This window comes from Hypanus sabinus, chromosome 15 (assembly GCF_030144855.1).
Source record: "Hypanus sabinus isolate sHypSab1 chromosome 15, sHypSab1.hap1, whole genome shotgun sequence".
NCBI classification, from domain to species: domain Eukaryota; kingdom Metazoa; phylum Chordata; class Chondrichthyes; order Myliobatiformes; family Dasyatidae; genus Hypanus; species Hypanus sabinus.
In genome coordinates, this window is record NC_082720.1 from 79403391 (window position 1) to 79427132 (window position 23742).

General features: G+C 38.1%; 1 protein-coding gene across 1 annotated transcript in view; it reads right to left on the reverse strand.

The window, feature by feature from the left end:
- Positions 1–23522, reverse strand: part of gabrg2 (gamma-aminobutyric acid type A receptor subunit gamma2) — an 89457-nt gene extending 65935 nt beyond the window's left edge. The window contains exons 1-6 of the mRNA XM_059989948.1: positions 23416–23522; positions 20595–20743; positions 20401–20468; positions 8879–9099; positions 6722–6804; positions 3833–3970 (exon numbers count right to left, since the gene is read on the reverse strand). Of these exons, the coding sequence (XP_059845931.1) occupies positions 3833–3970; positions 6722–6804; positions 8879–9099; positions 20401–20468; positions 20595–20743; positions 23416–23522 (766 nt within the window). The remainder of the gene's footprint in view (positions 1–3832; positions 3971–6721; positions 6805–8878; positions 9100–20400; positions 20469–20594; positions 20744–23415) is intronic.
- Between the last annotated feature and the right edge of the window lie 220 nt (positions 23523–23742).

The window sequence follows — 23742 nt, forward strand, 5'->3', positions numbered from 1 at the left end:
TCTTTTATCCACACTCGCCCACCTTCCCCCTTACCTGGTCTCACCTATCACCTGCTAGCTTGTGCTCCTTCCCCGGCTCCAACTTCTCACTCTGGCTTCTTTTCCAGTCCTGATGAAGAACCTCAGCTCAAAACAGTAACTGTTTATTCCCTTCCATAAATGCTGCCGGACTTGCTGAGTTCTTCCTGACCTTTGCTTGTGTTGCTCAAGGTTTCCAGCATCTGCAGAGTCTCCTGTGTTTATGTTATGACATCTACTGCTTATAAATTATGGTTGTGCACAGTGCAGGAATACCAATCTACTGTATATTCAGAGAGAAACTCCATAATAGACATGGTGATTAAAAATTAAATTTTCAAGTTCAAATTCAGGCATCTACAGTCTTAAAGTAAAACAATTAAAACTATAACGATAGCCAGCGAGATACCAGATCACAATAGCTATGTGTGGATTGTGGTTAAACTGGTATCTGCTGCAGTCCAGAGTGCAGGCTGATTGCCTTGGTGCCACTTACTACATTTAGCAATGAACTCTGTGCAAGGGGAAATCTATAAGAGATAGCTATTCTATGGAGCTTGATATTTCTATGAGTTGTCAAGATAATTTCAAATATGCCTTTCAGTCCACAATGTGAAATGTCTCGGAGAACAGGAAAACTAAAGAGTGAGACCAATGAATTGTTGACATTTTTCTGTATCTTTAGCATGCAGTTATTTATAAATGTGATGTGCCGAAGTCAAATCTAATAAGGTGAGGAAAGTTAAGAAAGGATTGGGAATTGGGAGTGTATCGAAGCTGAGGGAGTTGGTCACAGGCAGCGAGTGCAGAAACAGGCTCCATTCTTCACCTCAGCAGCTACTCAAAGGCCGAGCCTACATGATAGGAAGGATGTGCAGAACAAAGCAGTGGATCATGAATCTTCTTCCCAACCCCCCTCCCATCAGGCAAAAGATAGAAATGCTTGAAAATACTTACCGCCCAGCTCAAGAACAGCTTCTATCCTGTTGTTATAAGACTATTGAATAGACCTCTTGTACAATAAAATGGACTCATGATGACACAGGCTACTTCATCATGTATTGCATCTTATTGTCTGCCTGTACTGCATTTTCTCTCAAACTGTAACACTTCATTCTGAATTGAGTTGATGTTTTTCTTTATACTATTTCAGTGTACTAATGTGATGAAATTCTCTGTATGGATGGCATACAGAACAAAAAATTCTCCTAGAACTCAGTACATGTGGCAGTAATAAACTCATTTACCAATCTGTAAATGTTATTTATTTGTTTGTTAATTGAGCACGGAGTAGGCTCTTCACCGCTTCAAACAGCACTGCCCAGCAACCCCTAGGCTATTCACAGGACAATTTACAATGACCAATTAACCTACCAATTGGTACAACTTTGGACTGTGGGAGAAAACTGGAGCACCTGGAGAAAACCCATGCAGTCACGGGGAGAATGTACAAACTCGTTACATAGACCGGTTGGGAATTGAACCCAGGTCGCTGGTACTGTAAAACAATGTGCTAACCACTACACTACCAGGCCACCCTGGCAAAGTTTTTCCAGAGGTTCCCAGACAGCACACTACAGTCGGTGATCTGTTCTATCATATTTCATGCAGCTGCCTGCCATTCATTCTAAGATTCAAAGTACATTTATTATCTAAGCACATGTGCAGTATAAAACCTTGAGATTTGTCTTCCCACAGACAGCCACGAAAAAAACAAAACTACGGAACCCATTCAAAGGAAAACATCAAATCCCCAGCAGACAAAAAAAAAGTCTTGTAAATCTTGTAAACGGCAAAAAGAAACAAGTGAGAAAACACAGAATATAAAACACCAACCCAGAAAGTCATTCAAAGAGTCCAGGCATATTCAGCTTATCTCAGTTCAGTTCTAGTGCTTTGTTGTTCATTATTAGCAGGCCGCAGAATCCACCTGTCCTGATAAAAGTTATACAAAATAGCAACAAAAAAAGGAGTGACCAGAAACCAGAGACACAACATAACATGAAATACAGAATCCAATCCATAAACCACGTCAATTAAACCTTGCCCAAAACCCAGGGCTCCAGCAGTGTCCTCTGGTAGCAACGAGTGAGAAGGAGAGAGGAACCGTTCCTCCAGGAGCATTGGGCGAGAGAAAGGAAGAGACCATCACACATAGGCACCTTCCACCGGGAGCAGCAAACAAGAGGGAGAGACATCATACAGACCGTGGTGAACACCTGTCAACCTTACGCTCTCGTACTTGATGATTTTCAATCTCTCTTGATACTTTCATTAGCAAGACTGGTGAGAAATGGAATTGATCACGGGCTTCTAGTCCTCGAGGCCACCCACATCACTTGAAACCTCACCAAACCCCCTCAGAGATTGCAAAGCGCCAGAGCAGATCACTCAATCGGCCCAAATGCATACCACCAAGATGTTGATCACATGCTCCAACTTTAGCAGAAACACTTTTGAAAGAAATAGAAGATGTATAAGAAGTGAAAGAAATAGTTTTGTGAACCGCCTGAACTATGTTGCCCATGGTTGTGTTACTCACCGGTGTCATATTCTTCTGGAAGGACATTACCCATTGATTCAAGACCCATGCTGTTACTCTGTAGCCAACCATTAGTTTGTTTTGGTGGATCAAATGCTGACTGCACGACAGACTGTGGTAGGATGTAGGAATCATGACTGGCCCAGAGTACAGCATTATGCCCTGTGCATATTCAAAGAATAGCTGGCAGACACCCAATCTGTGATAATTCTGAGCTGACATGTGGCTCCCTCAGAGTGTCAACCAAAGGCACCATACTGTGAATGGAAACCTGCAACCTTTATAAATCACTCTGCCAAGAAATAATGAATACATTTATCTCTCTTAGAATAGTGTACAATCATAACCTCAATTATACTATAATAGATGGTAAAACAACAATAAATTTAAAATATTTTAAAAATAGCACCATGTATTAATTTTTTTCCAGCAAGAGTAACAGTATTGTCAATGGAAATATAATGGACATTCTACTCTGAGTTAGCAGTGTGAGTGATGGTGGAAAATGTTTGATGGGATCCACTTTACATGAATGGATTAGGCAATGTTTCTCATTGAAATTCACATGATACAATTATGCTCTAAAAACATTGGATTTATCAATATTTAGAGGTCTTCCTTAAATTCCTCCTTCTCAATAGTTTGTCCTGGATGGCATACATTCTCCTTGCAATGAAAATGCACCCAACACTGGGTAAATTGATTAATATGAACTTCACTAATCTGTTAAAGCCAAGACAAACTCATTCAGTACCTGGTACATCACTCCTGAGAGACTCTAACCATATCACCAAAGATGTCTAAACATCACCAAATCATTGGTTGCTTGTGGAAATCAGTCAGTAGTTAACCAACAAATCATTGATAACCCTTTTGTGAGGTCGTTGCAGGAATTTTCCTGTTTCTGAACACTGCTCAATCTTGCATAGTAATATATGGTAATTACTAGAGTGTGAACTCCAATTTGACGAAGAATGGGATCATCCTGATTTAAACAACGACACACTTCTACACATACCTCTGATGCCATTAACACTATAGTGTTACACTTGCATGCGCCATCTATCATTGTATTGGAACCAATTCAGCACCGACTGTGATCAAACAACAGGTGGCACAAAAACATCAAAAAACACACACTGAGTTTTACCTTCCAGTTACAACTGATCCATTTAAACAAATGGTTCTTTTCATGTTTCTCAAAAGAAATTATTCCTGATGGAGTGAAAGATAATTGCTAGTTCACAGTGAGTTTTAAGAAAACTGATTTACCTGAAGTAGTCTTGACAAACTCTGTGCTATTTCTTAATCCGATAAATGCAAATTGATACAGTCGCCAGGAGCGTGTGTCACCAACCTCGACAGAACTTTGTTTCCATTGGTATATTATCTCATCTTTCGGATAGCCGTCTGGAATTAGGAGTTAAACAAGTTCACAAACAGATTTCTGATTCTCATACTTTAAGTCTGTGTGCTGACTGTAGGGTCTTGCTCTCAGAGAAGTAGAGAAAGTAGGAAAAGCCCATCAAATCTTCTATAAAGATAAAGTACACCTTATCATGATCAAGATCCCATCCATACAATCTCTTGAACCCTCTAATTCTTCTGAGGGTACAAAGTGGAATACTTAAGGGGAATTGTTTCTCTCAGAGAGGATGATGTGTGTGCAGAAGTGGTAGACGCAAGGTCAATTGACAGAAGTTTGGATATATAGTTGGACGACAGAGGTAAGGAGGGCTGTGGTCCAGACACGCGAAGATGCAATCAGGCAGAAGACCAGTTGGCATGGTCTAGATAGGCTACAGGACTTTATCTGTGCTATAGCACTGTGTGACTCTATAATCGAGAGATTGCTTCAATCACAGATGGAAGCCATGTCATTATGGGTTAACAATGCCACCCAGCCCTGAATATTGATGCGTGGGCATTGAGAAAATTAGTGCCACCATCTCCTGTTTGTTTTATCACCACTATACTTTTAACTTGAACAAGAATAGATTAGGCAGGATTGAAAGCATGAAACACTTCTGACAGCAAGAAGTCAAGATTGGGCAGGTCTCAGATACAATGGGGTCAGCAAGGCTGTGAATGGAAGTATGGCAGTAGCTCAGGCAGAAATAAGCAGACATCAACAAATAAAAGGAATCCTTACTTTCCTTTAGCTAAAGATGCTATTTGGGTTTGGAACCGTATTGTTTTTAAGTTTTACTAGTTCTATGACATAATGTCGAACATATTAAGGTTCATGATCAAAATGGTCTTCACATTCTAATCATCTCATTAAATGGTTTCCTGCATGGCCAATCACCCGAGTAATCACATTCTCAAGTTCACCGATGACATGGCAGTAGTGGGGCTCATCACCAACAACAATCAGACTGCCTACAGAGAGGAGGTGGAAGAGTTTGAGCCCTGGTGCCAGGCAAATAACCTTTTCCTCAATGGCAAAAAGACAAAGGAGATGGGTATTGACTTCTGGAGAACTTGCACCACTCACACCCCGCTTTGCATTGGTGGCGTAGCAGTGAAGCCTGGGAGCAGTTTCAAACCTCTGAGAGTGCACATCACACACAAACTCTCATGACTCCAGAATACATTCAACACAATCAGGAAAGTCCACCAACACCTCTACTTTTTAAGGAGGCTGAAGAGTGTTGGACTATGCACATCTATACTCATGTCACTCTACAGATGCCCAGCAGAGAGCATCATAACAAGCTGCATCACTGCTTGGTGTATTACGGAATCTGCAATGCAGCCACAGAAATGCTCTGCAACAGGCAGTCAAAACTGCACAAAGTGTCACCGGCACCAGCTTACCCACCATCATAACATACAGAAAGATGCTGGTAAAGGACCAGTAACAACATGGTGAGCCAGGACTACCAGGCTCAAAACCGGTTACTTTCCCCAAGCAGCAAGGGTGATCAACACCTCCACCCACTAACCCACCCCTCCACATCCTCAACCACTACTGCTTTATCACTACCTGTCAGTCACCTTCTGTGATACTCCTGTGCCGACCATCACTTTACAGATGTATAATCAATCTATGTACATACGATACCTTATGTATTTATTGTCTTTTTTATTATTATTGTGGGCTTTTTTTGCACTGCATCAGATCAATTATTTTGTTCTCGTTTACACTTACATATGGGAAATGGAATTAAACATTCTGGAATTTATATTGAATCTTTTTCAATCTGATCAGACCAATAGATCTGGAGATTGTGTGGATCGGTTTTGATCATGATATGATGGTGTGCCTGGTCTGTCGAACTAGATCTGATGGCCTTAAGACCTAGGTATTTATATACTCTCCCGCAACAGGACAATACACTCAATATATGACTGCAGTCTTAGCTCAACAATATTTGACCTTTTCAATCTCTTTCTGTACCTATGTTACCCAAGACATACATTAAAATCAGACCTAATATAATAATTAGGATTCTAACTTATCTATTTGTATATTAAAGTTAAGATGACTCTGGGAATTAACAATGAAACATTAAACTGCTAGTTGATGTCAGTTCTCATACATTGACATTATCTGAGTAGCATACACAAAGTGCTGGAGGAACTCAGCTGGTCGGGCAGCAACCAGTGAAAAAGAGGACAGTCGACGTTTAGGGCCAAGACCCCTCATCAGGACTGGAGAAAAAAGCTGAGGAGTCAAATTACTCCTCATCTTTTTTTCTCCAGCCCTGATGAAAGGCCTCAACCCTAAATGTCAGCTGTACTCTTTTCCACAGATGCGGCCTGGCCTGCTGAGTTCTTCCAGCATTTTGTGTGTCTTGAGGTGATAGGTGAAGCCTGATGAGGAAGAAGGTAGGTGGGAGGGTGAGGAAATGAGAAGCTGGGCAGTAGGTGAAAAAGGTAAAAGAGGTTGGGGGTTGATAGGCCATTTATGCCATCAGATATGTCATTATCTGACATTCCATATCAGATAAAATAAAAATTTTAGAAAGACAACTAACTTAGAGAATGTTAATTACAGTAAAAGATTGCTATATATCTTTAACAACCTATTATGTGGCAGACCATTCTTTCAAATACTCTACCCGGCTTTAACAGAAAGCTTAACTGTTTGAAATTGCTGTAGATGAATGATTCACCATGTACTAAAAAAAATATGAGCCTTAATCAAATACATACAGCTTGAGAATTCCAGCGGACAGGAGTGTTCATCCATTGGGAAGTTATGCAGTTGAAGCTGGCATTCAGCATCAATTGTCAACCTAAGAATAATAAAGTTTCAATTTAGTGAAACACATGAAAGGGCAATAAGACTTTGACAGAGTAAGCATAAACATAAGAAATAGAGCAAGATTAGTGGAAATATATTCATCTACACATATATGAAAAATACAGAAATATATAACGTATTTAAAAATTCAAGTTAAAAAAATCTCTGGATTTCTTGGGAGCATGAAAATAATATGTCAAATGGCAATGGTGGCAATATTAGGTTAAACGCCAACTATATATTTCATGAAATCTTAAATAATTAATTTAAACATGGTAACAGTACTTAATTTTGAGATGCTATATTACAAATTGGCTATAATTCCAGATTGATATTCAGATATTGATATGTTGTATGTGTGTGTGTATATATATATATATAAATCAAGCTTTATGTTAGAAATCTTTCAGAATTTAAATAATGCAGCGCATATCAAGCAGCAAGAAAGTTTTAATCTGCTGTACAGCATTTTGCAGGCACCAGCATATTAAAATGAGCTCTTTAGCATTTATTTGTAGCTATTTGCAAATGTTTTGTTGACGTTACAGATGCAGAAAATTTCATCTAATATTAAATTAATCTGTTAATCAGAATTTTCATTAGACCTGCTTAGGCATCGAGTGAGTGTACTTAAAAGCATCGTGTTAAAATGAAGTCTATCTGCCCATTATAACATAATTATTGAATGGTGGTTTGGTTAGCTAAGTAAGAGAGAATAGATTTCACTGTTCTAATAACAGTGGGTCTAATGAAATTTGCATTTAGTGAGTGATTTTTAGGGCAAGGAAAATATATTCCATAAATCATTAATTGTTAAAAGTTCCTTGAAAATTCAATTGCATTCACTATTAGCCTCTCAAAAACATCAGCTCACTCTGATGCTCCCATATACTTTTAAGAATTTGCAGTATTTGGAAGATTAAACTCAAATTAATCTCATTAAGCGTCTTTAATCACATTAGTATGCTTTTAATGATTTGATTGTTTTTATTGCAATTAAATTAATTTTTCTGTCAGAATGGAAACCGTTTCAACACTTGAGAGTCATTGATTTCCACTTAGTAATTTTGAGCTTCCCAAATTTGAAATGAGTTATTTCGCTTTTGCTTCCTCTTAATACATTTGTACTTATTTGACTTTTCCTTTATATATTATCATGTGTACATGATTTGATTAATTCTGTCCATGTTTTCTCACTCATAGCTCTTCTTTTCTTAATCCTAAAGTAATATTGAATAAGATCCCCCATTTATCAAGATCTGAAGGTCTTTCTGTTCTTGCAGTTTTATAAGTTTATTTTGAGCCTCAGAGAAGGGAATAATTCAAATCAATGATACCCTACTCCAGTAAAACTTAGCTATTCAGTACTTTCAATATGCAATCAGTACAGTGTTAGAAAAGTTCGTGAATTTCCACTGATATTCTGTCAGTGAGACAAAACCCCATCATGTATATTGCATCGGTAGGATTTCCACCACACTGCAGTAACATAAGAAAAGACAGAAAAACTGATGACAGGACACTATTACAATTCTAATAAGCTGCTATCTCGAAGGTGTTTGTATGTTCTTTCAGTGATCATGTGGGTTTCCTCCAGGTGCTCCAGCTTCCTCCCACATCCCAAAGATGTATGGGTGAGCAAAAATGAGTAACTTTGCTGTCAGAAACATGGCAACATTTGTGGGCTGCACCCAACACATACTCAGACTGTGTTCGTTGTTGATGCAAGCTATGACTTTCATTATATGTTTCAATGTTTTGTTGTACATGTGACAAATAAAGATAATCTCATGAATTCTGTACCAAGGTTCTCATATTGTTGCCTTTTTCTTAATTTCTAAGATACCATGCCACTGACTAAGTGGTGGAAAGCCTACCTGTCGATCTGTACAAGTGGCTTGTTCAGAAATAAAAACAAATAACTTGAATATTGAATGGTATTTAACAACAAAAAAAGTTAACAAGGTTATGTAATTGTTAACAAGTGCACTCAATACACTACAGATACAGTTAACTTTTCCTTGTACTGTACATCATCAAAACAGAAACATGTTAACTTGGGCTACCTCAGTGTGTATAATATTCTTCCATCATTCCAAATCCTAAGCATTCGATTTGGGGTTGTTATCCAATGGGCATCGGCCTTCTTTGAATTTCTGAAAAATGTGTCTGGTATCCATATTTTGCCAACCATATTGCTGTTTAGTCCAAGTACCTTCATTGTGCTATTAAATTTGAGTCGTCTATCATACCATGTTTGAGCAAAAAAGATATCAATGGTATATTCCTGTTGAATAAAACCAGGATACGATGTGTTCAATATTCTTATAAACAAGCATAATTTCAATGCAACGCATGAATCTTGTTACACATTATCTTTCCCATGAATACTCAACATTAAAGCATTATGCTAATCCAGCTATTGAGCAATTGGGAGGATGTGCCAAGTTCAAAAGTAAACAAGCACGCAGAATACCTCTGTTCTACAAGATCCATGACAAATAATAGCCCATCTATTTATGTATATACAGGGAATGTATACGGAATACTGGTTGCCTTATTAAACTCTTTTTGATTTTGACACTCGGCACTTGGCAATTCAGTCCAGATAATCAGACTTTCAGATTGTTGTTTTTTCTCTCTTTGGGGAGAAGCAAGGCGAGGCAGCAACTGCTGAATTTGTGGTTATAAAATAAAGTTAATCAGAATCTAACCATCCATAATGATTCTTGACTTCCCATGGATCCCGTCTTGGATTTTATGAAGAATATAATCATACACAAGAAGGTGCATTTCATTGCTTTGTATACCCATTTAAATCTGATCTTTAATCTAGAGTTCCATACCTTGCCTTTGCTCATTCAATACAAACAGATATTGAACACTTTTAATTTAAAATAAAAGACCAATCAGCATTCCTATTTTGCAGGCAGTTCAGAATTGATCTTGTAATTTTTAATCATATATTTGGTATTCTTCATTGCTTGCACATTTATATGTTCAAATTTAATCATATTAGAGGAAAATACAAATTAAGTTTTCATCCAAACACTGTGGCAACATATTTTAATAATACCAGATAAAATAACTCTCAAGAGCAGTTCAATGTTAAATTAATGCAACTTTTGTATGAATATTAATTTGCAGTGCACATATCTTATTCAACCAGTAATATCCAACCTTGTAAGATATATGAGTTAAATGAGTTAAACGCATCTATGCTGTCATGCACAGTTTGTAATACCATCTCTTAGACTGAGACACTGACAGAAGAAATCATTACCCCATTGCCTGTTTTAGTGAAGCAAAATGAAACAGGAAGGCTTGCTACTATGTTACAGGCAGTGGGGATTTGTCATAAAAATTGCCCTTATGTCTTCATTTTGATTTGTGGAGAAATTCTTAGTTCATGATTTATATTCATCCAGTATAGCATTTCAGTGTTCTGGGTGAAAAGACCATGAGAATTGAGACAGTTCTGTAAAGCTATTTCCAAAAGATAGATAGCTAAACACCATTGAAGAAAACTAACTGTCCATTCTTAAATGATGATAAGATATATTAAATACCCTTCAAGTTTATAGTATCCTTTATGATTTTTTTGCAAAATAATATAAATTCAATCTGTCTTCATAGAGTGATATAAAGCCAGAAACAGTCCAGTTACAAATTATATCAATGGTGAGGACAAAATGTTATTGCTTAATTTGTGTATTATGCTTACCAGCGGAGAAATTGAAATACATCTATTAGATTTTGTTATTATTTCAAACTAGTAACTAAACACTAAATTAGATATTTTGTTCAATTTTACGACTTAAAATACTGTGCATGCATTAACATCAAAAGCTCAATAGATATGTGCATTTCATGTTGGTCTCACAATAATGCAGCCTATGATGCCATGTCTTTAAAAGAGGGGAACATGATTAATAGGATGCCAATGATTAACTCCACTGAAGATCAATTATATTTAAATTAATTTATTTGACTTCTTGAAAGTTAGAAACATGAAAAGGATGAGATAGAGTCATAAGTACCTTTTTAGTTACAGCTAGATCAATTTAATTGAATTTTAAAAGATCATTTAACCCTATTGGACTCTAAAATTTGCCATCTCAGGGACACAGATAATGTAGTAGACCTGACCATAATGCAATCAATCAGAATGTAGGACAATAAGTGATCACAAAGTAAAATCCAATTTCAGCCATTTAATTAAAAAACAAACATGTAACACAGAAAACTAATGCTTCCTCACATGGAGTGATAAAAAGTAAACAGGAATTTCATATGCACCTTGTGATTAGCTACAGAACGTCTCATAACCATTGCTACAATTTCTTGGAACACATCTTCACTTTCCAGATGAATGTGGAGCCCAAAAATAATACAGTAGAGAAATATTCCAAAGTCCACCCAAGCTAACATTTCCCATCTTAACTTGAGGTATGAGCATAATATTATAGGTTGAAAGCAGACTATTCATCTGCTCAATACTTTTGAGTGAAATGTCTATCCTAACAAATTCAGAGAAGGGAGGCCATTCAGAGTCCTGAGGTACCCACAAGCCTCAGTGCATAACATGTTTCTTATCTTCTGTGACGATTCATCCTGATTTCATGTGGGATGGCAGAAGGAAATTCAGCCCAGTAATTTAGTGAGAGTGAATAATAACAAAGTAATTTACTGAGAAAGGAAGATGTTTTTAAAAATAAAGGAGTGAATAGTTTGCATACTGGCTATTAGGTAGCTTTGTAATTGAAAATTCCATGCATCAGACCTTTAGACCTGCTATTTAGTTTTCCAAAATGGCTGAAGAATTCATTTTATCTTTTAATTTTGGCTTGCTTGCAATCAGTTTGAATACATGGGGAAAATCACATATTCAATTTTCACAACATTACATTTTTTTAGCTTTTTATCATACTTTTATATCATACTTTTTCAAAATTTATTTAATACATGACTTTAGTTTTTTTTAAATTTAGTTGTTTACATTTCCCATTTTAGTTGTTGCAATAACCTTTTGATTGCTTTTTATGCTCTGCTTAAGTTTCGAGTATTACCCAAAGCTAATGTTATCACCACCAACACCCCTTCCTTACCATTCTTTTAATTGTAAAATACTGTAGCTTTTCTTGGTTTCAAACTGATTGTGTTTTGTTAATTTTAGATGCTTACTCCTAGTTTCCTTCTTTTGAAAAAGTTAAAAGATTATTTTATATCATTTTAATTGATTCATCCATTTTAATTTCTGATCACTATGCCAAAACAGTTTTTCATTTTAGACCTAATTTAAATTCCTTAGCTTCCTGAGTTTCATGTTGTCATCACAAAAAGTTAATGGAATCTTAAAATCTATTTGATAAACACACAGTTAGCTTGAGTTATTGCCATTTCCCTACTTATTGAGTTGATGCAATTTGTTCTAGGTTATCTCTTAACCTTGGGTAATAATGCAAAATGGTTGATAGTTAGCAGCAATATAAAACAGCCTGCCAATACAGTCATTTGTCTCATACTATGACAAAAAAGCTATTCCACTATTTCCTACAGCTAAAGTAAAATAAATGTTCTTAACATAATTACTGCTTCAAGATATATTAAGTGTTCAATAAATAATCAACAAGTGAAAGAAATACAGTTCCTGCAAAGCAGAAAAGCCATAAACATGGTGAAAATATTTATTTTAAGTTCAACTTTTAAGAAAGTCATAAAACAATTTAATTTTATGAACTACTGCAATACTTGATTGTATAAAACATGACAAGTAATTGTCCTGCTATATTTGTGGTGACACAGATATTCTAATGATTGATTAAAATTTATGGGTAACAGTCCTCAGAATAATAGGCAATGAAAGTAATTTACATATATTGTATATATTAGGCATCCATTCATTAATGTCACCAGCAATAATTCATAGCTTATGTGACTAGGTACAGTTTTTACTGCGCTGCAATGAATATTACCCAGTTCTTTACATTTTAAAACACAAAAGATTACCACTCATGAATGTGTAATATATCTGGGGGATTCTACTTTAAGAGCAGTTTGCACTGAATTCTACAAAAGTAAATTAGTACAATAGAACATTACAATGCCATACTTTTCAAATTTATCTGGAGCTTCAGATAAATTAACATTATAAATGTTGATAGCATATAGAAAGAAAATATACAGCATTGAAATGAAAAATATTTCAATATTGTCTGTATATTCTTATTAGTCATCTGCTTTAACTTCAAAAGTAAATGATAAGACTCAAAAATTAAAAAATTGCAACATAATGAAAGTAAAAAAAAATTATGTACACCTCTGTTAACAGTGCACTTGTCATAGGTTTAAACTCATGGATATTAGTTGAAAACACTTATTGTTTTCTTTTGTTTCTTGAATTGAGCCTTGACTAAATTTACATTGTTCAAGCTTCTATTTCCTGAGAAGAATGGATGACACAATTATGATGTAATGGCTCATAGGTACTGAGAACTTTCATGTGAATATCATGTGTGTATTTCAATCAGAGTGTTAATGTATCAGTGATCAAAATCTGAAGTAACTGCAGCATTCTATAAACAGCTATTAAGATATATAGACACAATTATGGTTAACTGTGCCACCTGGTCATTCAGCAAGGCTTCTGAATGGAAACATGTTGCTTAACCCAATTTGTTAGATAATGTCACCTTTTAAGTTCCACATCAGAGGATTCTCTGATGTACAAGTTGTTCCCCAGGACAGACATGAAGCAGACGTCAAGTGTTGTTGGATGGTCATCATTTCAGTGAAGTACAAGCCCTTATGTCTGCCCTAAGCTTGTAGGCCTTCCAGCACAGTGAGACATTTGTAAGTGAAAGCTGCAGGCTGTTGGTGTACCTGCTGGGGAATGCACTGAAACCTGGAGTGACCAATCCTAAAGCCTGGGGTAGTATCACAATCACACATGGAGGGGCAGAGTTGGGTAACCTTTTGAGCCACATGAGGGACAATGGTGCTAGTTATTTTGTGTTCTTTTTTCTCTTTAAGGTTTACATAACTTAAAGTACCAAACATGAATGTAAAGATTTCTTTACAATGTTTTCTTCCTTGGTATATATTTTTATTATATATAAAGTCAACTTCTGAAATTAAAAAGCAACCTTCTCAATGCTAAATCATCAAACACTATCAGTGTTCTTCAAGTCCTCCCCTTTCTTATCCTCATTCAGCTTTCCCTTTCATGAAGTAGCTCGGCTATCTATTCCAGTTAATTTCTGTTTATCAAATTATTACCACTCCCAAAATGAAGGTGATACTTCTGAATATTCCACTGGATTTATTGCTGCCTCTTAAGTTCATTTCTGTGGTTCTGGTTTCTCCCACAAGGAGGTCCCCCCACCACACTTTAATTTATTCATCTTCAAGGACATCTCATGTCCTCTTTTTTCGTATTTTCCCATTTTCTTTCTTTTCAGAAGCAAGAATTAAATACTACGCTGAATGTGAAATCAAAAGAATTCACCTCAAAATACTTTTTCTTTGCTGAAATGTTTAATTGTTCAAATGCAGGAATACTTCATGGTGTAAATAAATGGTGTTTCTGCAGAAAGCTCAGATGCAAAAATTCCTAAGAAATCTGTCTGGATGTCATGGCAGTGAATGAGTGACATGGATAGTGGAAAAGGAACATATATTGTATGTCAGGACAGTCACATGGTATGACAAATATCCGAATTTATACAGTAGATCACATTCATGACTTCTCAGGTTATCTAGCCAGTCTGTGCTTTTATTTATCACGTGCCACAGCTCTCAGTAACACACCATGTAGAATATTTTCTACCTCCAAGTTTAACAGCTTCATTCTCATTTATGTAGTTGAATAATGTCTTGTATTTTTATATAATTAACTGCAAACATTGCGTTGAGAGAGCTTCCTTTTAGTTAAACTATCAAAATAAGTTGGGGTATCATTCAAATATTCTCAGTCACTATGACCCTATTTTCTATATAATTTCACATGAATTGCAACAGTATCCCTCCGCTCCTTGAGTATCCTACCAGAGACTACTTAGCAAGTTATCTTCTCCAATCATTTCACAACAATTTCATTAGCTTTCCTTTTTCTCATTTACTAGAGGAGACTGCATAATAAAAACATCTGGTAGAAACAAAAGGAACAGGGGGCAAATACAGCCTTTCTCACATTTTCATCCCATCAAGAAGGGCAAATTGGCAATTATAAGATGGAGAACAATGGAGATCAGGGTGACTGGCTAAGATGAACTAATTCTTCATAACTGATCCTTGTCTGTCCAGACATCCCTCAACCCAAAATCCCATGAAATACCACAAATGCCTTAAGCAACTAATAATTTCTCCACTCTTTAGTGTTACACTTGCCAAACATTGTCCTCCTTTGTACTTTTCTGTTGTTTGGAATATTTAAGAGGGAAGAGGTACACAGTTTTTCAGAAGATGCAAAATCACTGTTTTGCACAGCGGAAGTTGCATACTTGTTATTCTGCAGCATGTTCAAATGTGGGCTGTGAGAGTTAAACTTGCAAGGGAAGGTGATGAACATCTTTATCTTTGTCTAAATGAATACCAAGCTAAACTGCATTCTACAACATTTCACAATCACCAATAAACAAACGAACGCCAATCACACCAATAGATATTAAAAGATAATACAATATATAGGAGCAGAAGTGGGCCAATTAGCCCATTGAATCTGCTCTGCCTATCAATCATGGGCTGATTCAATTCTTCCAGTCATTTCCACTCCCCTGCCTTCACTCCAAACATTTTGATGCCCTGGCTAATCAAGAACCTATCTATTTCTGCCTTAAACTGACAAGGTTTAACCTTATTTTGACAAGGTTCCACACGATAGGCTTATTCAGAAAGTCAGAAGGCATGGGATCCAGGGAAGTTTGGCCAGGTGGATTCAGAATTGGCTCGCCTGCAGAAGGCAGAGGGTCGTGATGGAGGGAGTACATTCAGATTGGAGGGTTGTGACTAGTGGTGTCCCACAAGGATCTGTTCTGGGACCTCTACTTTTTGTGATTTTTATTAACGACCTGGATGTGGGGGTAGAAGGTTGGCAAGTTTGCAGTCGACACAAAGGTTGGTGGTGTTGTGGATAGTGTAGAGGATTGTCAAAGATTGCAGAGAGACATTGATAGGATGCAGAAGTGGGCTGAGAAGTGGCAGATGGAGTTCAACCGGGAGAAGTGTAAGGTGATACACTTTGGAAGGATAAACTCCAAGGAAGAGTACAAAGTAAATGGCAGGGTATTTGGTAGTGTGGAGGAGCAGAGAGATCTGGGGGTACATGTCCACAGATCCCTGAAATTTGCCTCATCAGGTAGATAGGGTAGTTAAGAAAGCTTATGGGGTGTTAGCTTTCATAAGTCGAGGGATAGAGTTTAAGAGATGTGATGTAATGATGAAGCTCTATAAAACTTTAGTTAGACCACATTTGGAGTACTGTGTCCAGTTCTGGTCGCCTCAGTATAGGAAGGATATGGAAGCCTTGGAAAGGGTACAGAGGAGATTTACCAGGATGCTGCCTGGTTTAGAGAGTATGGATTATGATCAGAGATTAAGGGAGCTAGGGCTTTACTCTTTGGAGAGAAGGAGGATGAGAGGAGACATGATAGAGGTGTACAAGATATTAAGAGGAATAGACAGAGTGGTCAGCCAGCACCTCTTCCCCAGGGCACCACTGCTCAGTACAAGAGGACATGGCTTTAAGGTAAGAGGAAGGAAGTTCAAGGGGGATATTAGAGGAAGGCTTTTCACTCAGAGAGTGGTTGGTGCGTGGAATGCACTGCCTGAGTCAGTGGTGGAGGCAGATACACTAGTGAAATTTAAGAGACTACTAGACAGGTATATGGAGGGATTTAAGTTGGGGGGTTATACGGGAGGCAGGGTTTGAGGGTCGGCACAACATTGTGGGCTGAAGGGCCTGTAATGTGCTGTACTATTCTATAAATCTATAAATACACCCAGCGACTTGGCCTCCACAGCCATGCATGGCAACACATTCCACAGATTTACCACCCTCTGATTAAAGTAATTTCTTCACAATCTCTGGTCTAAATGGACATTCATCAATTCTGAACTTGTGCCCTGTTGTCCTGAACTCCCATACCATGAGAAATAACTTTGCAATATCTAATCTGTTCAGGCATTTTAACATTCAGAATGTTTCTATGAGATCTCCCTTAATTCTCCTGAACTTCTGGGATTCCTCATAACCTCCTGAATTCTTCATAACCCTTTCATTCCTGGAATCTTTCTCATGAATCTTCTCTGAACCCTCTCCAATGTCAGTATATCCTTTCTAAAATAAGGAGCCCAAAACTGCACGTGGTACTCTAAGTGTGGTCTCTTATACAACATCACATCCCTGCTCTTATATTCTATACCTCTAGAAATGAATGCCAACATTGCATTCATCTTCTTCACCACTGACTCAACCTGGAGGTTAACCTTTAGGGTATCCTGCACAAGGACTCCCAAATCCTTTGCATCTCTGCATTTTGAATTCTCTCCCCATCTAAATAATAGTCTGCCTGTTTATTTCTTCCACCAAAGTGCATGACCATACACTTTCCAACATTGTATTTCATTTGACTCATCTTTGCCCATTCCCCTAAACTATCTAAGTCTCTCTGCAGGCTCTCTGTTTCCTCAACAGTACCCGCTCCTCCACCTATCTTTGTATCATCGACAAACTTAGCCATAAATCCATTAATACCATAGTCCAAATCATTGACATACATTGTAAAAAGCAGCAGTCCCAACACCAACTCCACTAGAAACTGGCAGTCAGCCTGAATAGGATTCCTTTATTCCCACTCTCTGTTTTTTGCTGACCAGTCAATGCTCCACCCATGTTAGTAACTCCCCTGTAATTCCATGGACTCTTATCTTGCCAAGCAGCCTCATGTACGAGGGGTGATGGATAAGCTTGTGGCCAATTTTAGAAAACCTAGCACATTTATTTTTCAACATCATCCCCTCCTACATGTACACACTTAGTCCAGCAGTCGTGAAGCATTCGGACCCTTTCTTTGTAGAAGGAGTCCACAGCAAGGGTGATTGATAAGTTCATGGCCTAATGTGGAAGGAAATCAGTCATACAGCTCTTGTTACATGCACGTGCAGTTCAACTCTGAGAGAAAATGCAGAAAATTTGAATAACTCATTTTTTTCTACCTTAAGACACAAACTTATCAATCACCCCTGCTGTGGACCACTTCTGGAGGTCCAAAACGCAGACTTCTACAAAGAAGGGATCCGTATGCTCCACGACCACTGAACTAAGTTTGTAACTGTAGGAAAAAAATAAATGTCTAAGGTTTTCTAAAATTGACTTCTTCGACCTCAGGCCATGAACTTATCAATCACCCCTCATACAGCACCTTGTCAAAGGCCTTCTGAAAATCCAAGTACACCACATCTACTGCATCTCCTTTGCCTACCCCATTTTCAATTTCCTCAAAAAATTGCAGTTGGTTCGTCAGGCAGGATTTTCTTTTCAGGAAACCATGATGGCTTTGCACTATCTTGTCATAACCTCCAGGTACTCCGTAATATCTTTCCTAATAATCGATTCCAACAATTTCCCAACCACTGAATTTAGGCTAACAGGTCTATAGTTTCTTGTCTGCTGTCTCCCACCCTTCTTAAATGGTGGAGTAACATTTGCAATTTTCCTGTCATCCAGTACATTGATTCTTGAAAGATCATTGTTAACGGCTCCACAATCTTTCCAGCTACTTCCTTCAGAACCCTGAACATATGTCCAAACCTTCAAAGTTCAAAGTAAATTTGTCACCATATACTACCCCAAGATTTGTTTTCTTGCAGGTATTCAGAGAAATACAACTGAATCATTGAAAAGCTAAATACAAAGACTGACAAGCATCCAATGTGCAAATGAAGATAATTTTGCAAGTCCAAATCAATAAAAAAACATACATACATTGAATGTGTGTTGTAGAGTCCTTAAAAGTAAGTCCATAGGTTGTGTTCACTGGTGTGGTGAGTGAAGTTATCCACAATGTTTCACGAGCCTGATGGTTGAAGGTTAATAACCATCCCTGAACCTAATGGTATGGGACTCAAGGCTCCTGTACCTCATTTCTGATGGGAGCAGTGAGAAGAAAGCCTGGATGGTGGGTATCCTTAATGATGGATTCTTCATGGTCAAAGAGTTAGTTTTAAGGCATATAATAAAAAGAGGACGGTATGTTTGGAAGGTAGAACACTCAAAAATTAAAATTCAGAGTTCACCAAGGAAGCCACAGTCACAACTCCAGCAACACAGCAATAAAAAACAAACGAGCAACAGGCCAAAATTAAAAGACTGTAAATATTACAGAGTGTTGTGGAACTGGAGAAACTTAGAGAGATAAGGATAGCAAGGCCCTAGAGGGACTTGTAAACAGTATTGTTTTAAATCAAGGTGGTGCTTAAACAAGAGCTAATTTAAGTCAGTAAGCATACGTACACAACGCTGGAAGAACTCAGCAGATCAGGCAGCATCCGTGAGAAAAGAGTAGCCAACGTTTCAGACCGAGACCCTTCATCAGGAATGGGGGGGGTTGTGGAAGAGAGGGCCGAAGCCCAGTAATAGAGGTAGGGGAGGGGGTAGGGCCTAGAGGTGCCAAATGGAAAACCAATCAGGGGAAAGGTATGGGGGGAGGGGGAGGGGATAAGCATGAAAGAACTGTAGAGATAAAGAAGCTGAAAACTGAAAGGGGAGAGAGGCAGAGAGGGACCTGGGATAGGGGAAGGGGAAGGGGGAGGGGGAGGGAATTACCGGAAATTGGAGAATTCAATGTTCATACAAATGGGTAATGAATCCACAAGACTTGATATTTTAGGATATGGGCTACAAAGTTTTGAATCTCCTCTGATTCATTGACACTTAACTGAGAAGACACAAGGAAGTTAAAATATTTCTGTTGAATATGATGTAAATATTCTTGAGGAATCACAGGAGGGTTGATTAAATGGTTGTGGGGTATAGCTACTTATTTTACTAAACTCCAGTGAATCATAATTTCAAAGGTATTGAATCTTAAAAAGTGATACCATGGTGACTCTTCCACTCATTTGCCATGACTGTCATAGAGTAACAGACAGGTACAATACTAAAGCAAGTCCTTCGATCACCAAGTCTGTCTGAACTATCAACCACCCTTTTACACCAATCCTACACTTTATACTCTTCCTACATTCTCAGCAGCTCTCACCAATTCCACGGCTCACCAACACTCTAGGGGAAATTTATGGTAACCATTTAATCCACCAACATGCACACCTTTGGGATGTGGGGGAAGCAGTACACTTCAGATGACACCCACATGATCATAGGGAGAACATGCAAACACCATATAGGCAGCACTGGAGGTCAGGATCACTGAGACACAATGGCTTGACTAACTCTGCCATGGTACCACCATAAAACATTGGGTGAATTTATGAATTTCTCCCTGATGATTCCAAATCATTCAGAATTTAATGTCATTAAAATTTCAAATCTCAAAGCACAGAAGTTAGGATTGATATTCACATTACTTACCATTTTGATAGCATTCACTGGACCAATGCTATTTATATACATGTCGGTATCAATTATTGTTGGCTTCACTGGAACAAAACATTGCAAGTTATTGATGATCATTTGGCTCATACTGCAACATTGAAATGCAACATTGAGACAAAAAGGTCAATTCAAAAATGATTATCTGTAAATAGACCTTTTCATATACTTACCTCCAATGTCAGGTCGGAGTTTATTGTCATAGCCTTCCAATAAGTTGTTCAAAATAAGAGTAACATCACTTTCATAAATCCTTGGAGTCAGTACCCATGTTTTATTAAGTGTCAAATCTTCATAATCATCATCTTCGTTTTTGCTAGAGCTTGGAAAAAGAATAACAGTCGTCAATTGGAATAGGGATATAAAAGAAAATATAAATTTTATTTCACAAGTCTAACCACTGCAGCAAGTTGCATCAAATTGTCTACCCACATCTTTCCCATTACATCTGCTCTTTAATGTAATATATTGTAGCGTATTCGGAGAGTGCTAGCATGTGTGAAATTGGAAACTGCTGATGGTGACAGTACACCGCAGAAGGAAATATTACACCACACAATATGCAGATCACAATGGAAAAATAATATGATTAATTACCATATGAGATGTAAGGTTTATGATATGAGATGAATAACATATATATATATATATGTTTGTTTTTTCCTATTATTATTCTCTTTAGTTCTAAAATAACAATTACTTTAATTGATTTTATATTTCTATAATATGTTAATACTTTGAGATAGCCCTATAATTTACATTTTTAAATGTAAAAAAGGTTTTCATATTATTTACTGCCTTTCTTATTTACAACCTTGAAATGTCCCAAAGCACCAGCACTACAACCATCACCACCAAGAGCCCGCCTCACCACCTTCCACCATTGCTGCATGCTTTGGACGTGGAAGCCATAGAAAGGGTGCAGAGGAGATTTACAAAGATGCTGTCTGGACTGGGGAGCATGCCTCATGAGAACAGGTTGAGTGAACTTGGCCTTTTCTCCTTAGAGCGAAGGAGAATGAGAGGTAACCTGATAGAGGTGTACAAGACGATGAGAGGCATTGATCGTGTGGATAGTCAGAGGCTTTTTCCCAGGGCTGAAATGGTTGCCACAAGAGGACACAGGTTTAAGGTGCTGGGGAGTAGGTACAGAGGAGATGTCAGGGGTAAGTTTTTTACTCAGAGTGGTGAGTGCATGGTATGGGCTGCCAGCAACAGTGGTGGAGACAGATATGATAGGGTCTTTTAAGATACTTTTATATAGGTACATGGAGCTTAGTAAAATAGAGGGCTATAGGTAAGCCCTCTTATAGGTTATAGGTTAGTTTGAAACAGACTAAATAATAACCCAGAGATCACACTTTATTCAAATACCAATATGCTTATATTAAACGTTGTATCAAATGACTTAATCAGCTGCTATATCTTTCAGGCAAACTTAGGAATCAAAATCATTCAGGATAATGGTTGGGATAATGGGTGCGCAGGAGGTAGTAAGTTCTATGGGACCCATATAACACTCACATTTCATTGTGTGTCGACCACGGAAAGAGCTAAAGAAACCTGCCCGTGAAAGCTTCAGGCCTTCTATAATATACTACGGCAGGTGTACATCACATTCCCATTTGAATAGTATTCCGCGCATAATCTTCACGCGCCCATATGTTCAGTAAGGTGGCGGGGGAAGGGAAAGGCAACTCGGAATTATCCTTCCAAGGAGATTTAGAACCCGTAGCCTTTGCAAGGGAAAATAGCCTCTGCCTTCTTTGTCTTACGGCATTTTAAATCAAAACGTCATAAAATGAAAGAATCACCTGGCCCAGGGACGTCGATTGTCCATTTACTCAGGCTTGAGAATGCATCGCATTGCTATCAGGTAACGAATCGGCGCTTGTACTACCAGTAAAGTTCAATTAATTGAAGTTAAAATGTCCTTCCCTCCCACCCCAATATAATTAATTCCGCTATGCATTTCTCAGCAGTACGGGGTGAGACATCCTCACAGTTTGCTCTGTGTTCAATGAAACCATTCGACACTGGAAAAATTATGCCTCCGTACAATTTGATTAGACGACTGCAGTCTATCCTCTTTATCGTCAGGGAAATCCCGGTCATGTTAATTCGTTCTGCAAATACAGCATCTCTTAGATGCGGGGAGTCAGACACACGTGACGAATCAGGATCTCTCAAGAAATATAACAATTCATTGAAATATTCATCAATATCATTGTCGAACTTGGAAATCCTGAACCTGACGACGGGTTTCCAAGTATCGCCGATACCGGTATGCCTGCATGCCGCCTTCAGTCTATTTTTAAATTTAATTTTCACTTAGTGCTATCTTTCTATTCGGCCGGAATGCACGTAACCCAGATTAACATTGCTGTCAAACAGAACATCTGAATTCCAAGTTTCTGGACATTGCTGTTCAAACGCACGCGTATATGTGCATTGTTGTGTTTCTCTTCTCGACTTGTCAAAGGATTGCGTAAGAATACATCGAGTCAGATCGACAATGTATCTGCAGGTATGAAGGGAATCAGCATCTACAAAAGTCGAGAGGAATAACTGGAGAATACTGCGAAGAGAAGCAGTTAAACCTAAAATGAGGCGACTGCGTTTGCACACCATTGTCCTCCCAGCGACCCAGGCATGTGCCTAATGCAAACCCTTTATCTTAATCAAAGCAGAGGAGGCATGCAGTTAAATCCCGCGATCCGCTTTCTGCCGCGAACAATTTGCGAACAAAGGAATCCAATATTTATCCAGTCGGGCTAATTGCAGAGGAAAAGCAAGCATATATAGCACATAAGAATTCGACAACCAAGTTTGTATTCAGAGCCCCGGTGATCTGTTACAACGGAACACTCTTAACACCTGATAGGAAACTAGAGCCTTTTTATAAGCTAGGAAATACTACAAAGCAGTATTCACCGCTTTACGGTGCGGCAAAAAGCTCCCACATGAACCCATGCAAAAAAAAAACACACTTACCAGGGTGGAAGACACGCGACCAGAAATGTCCAGAAGATTACCTTTCTCGGCAATGAAGCTTTGCTCAATGCGATGGGACCTTTGAGAGATGTTTTGTGCGAAGCCATCCCTCGTTTTCTCGGCGTTGCCGGCCTGTCCTCTTACCGTGAATATTCGCTGAGAAACATAGCACAAAGCAGGGTGTATTTGATTCTCAGCTTGTAGCAAGCGATTTGTAGCGAGCCTACTGCAGACAATTTAAACGTCAGATCAGACAGTCCCACCGTCTCCCAGGCAAACAGTGACATAGTTCCAATGGGAATAAGTAAAAATAAGTTTATTCTTTTA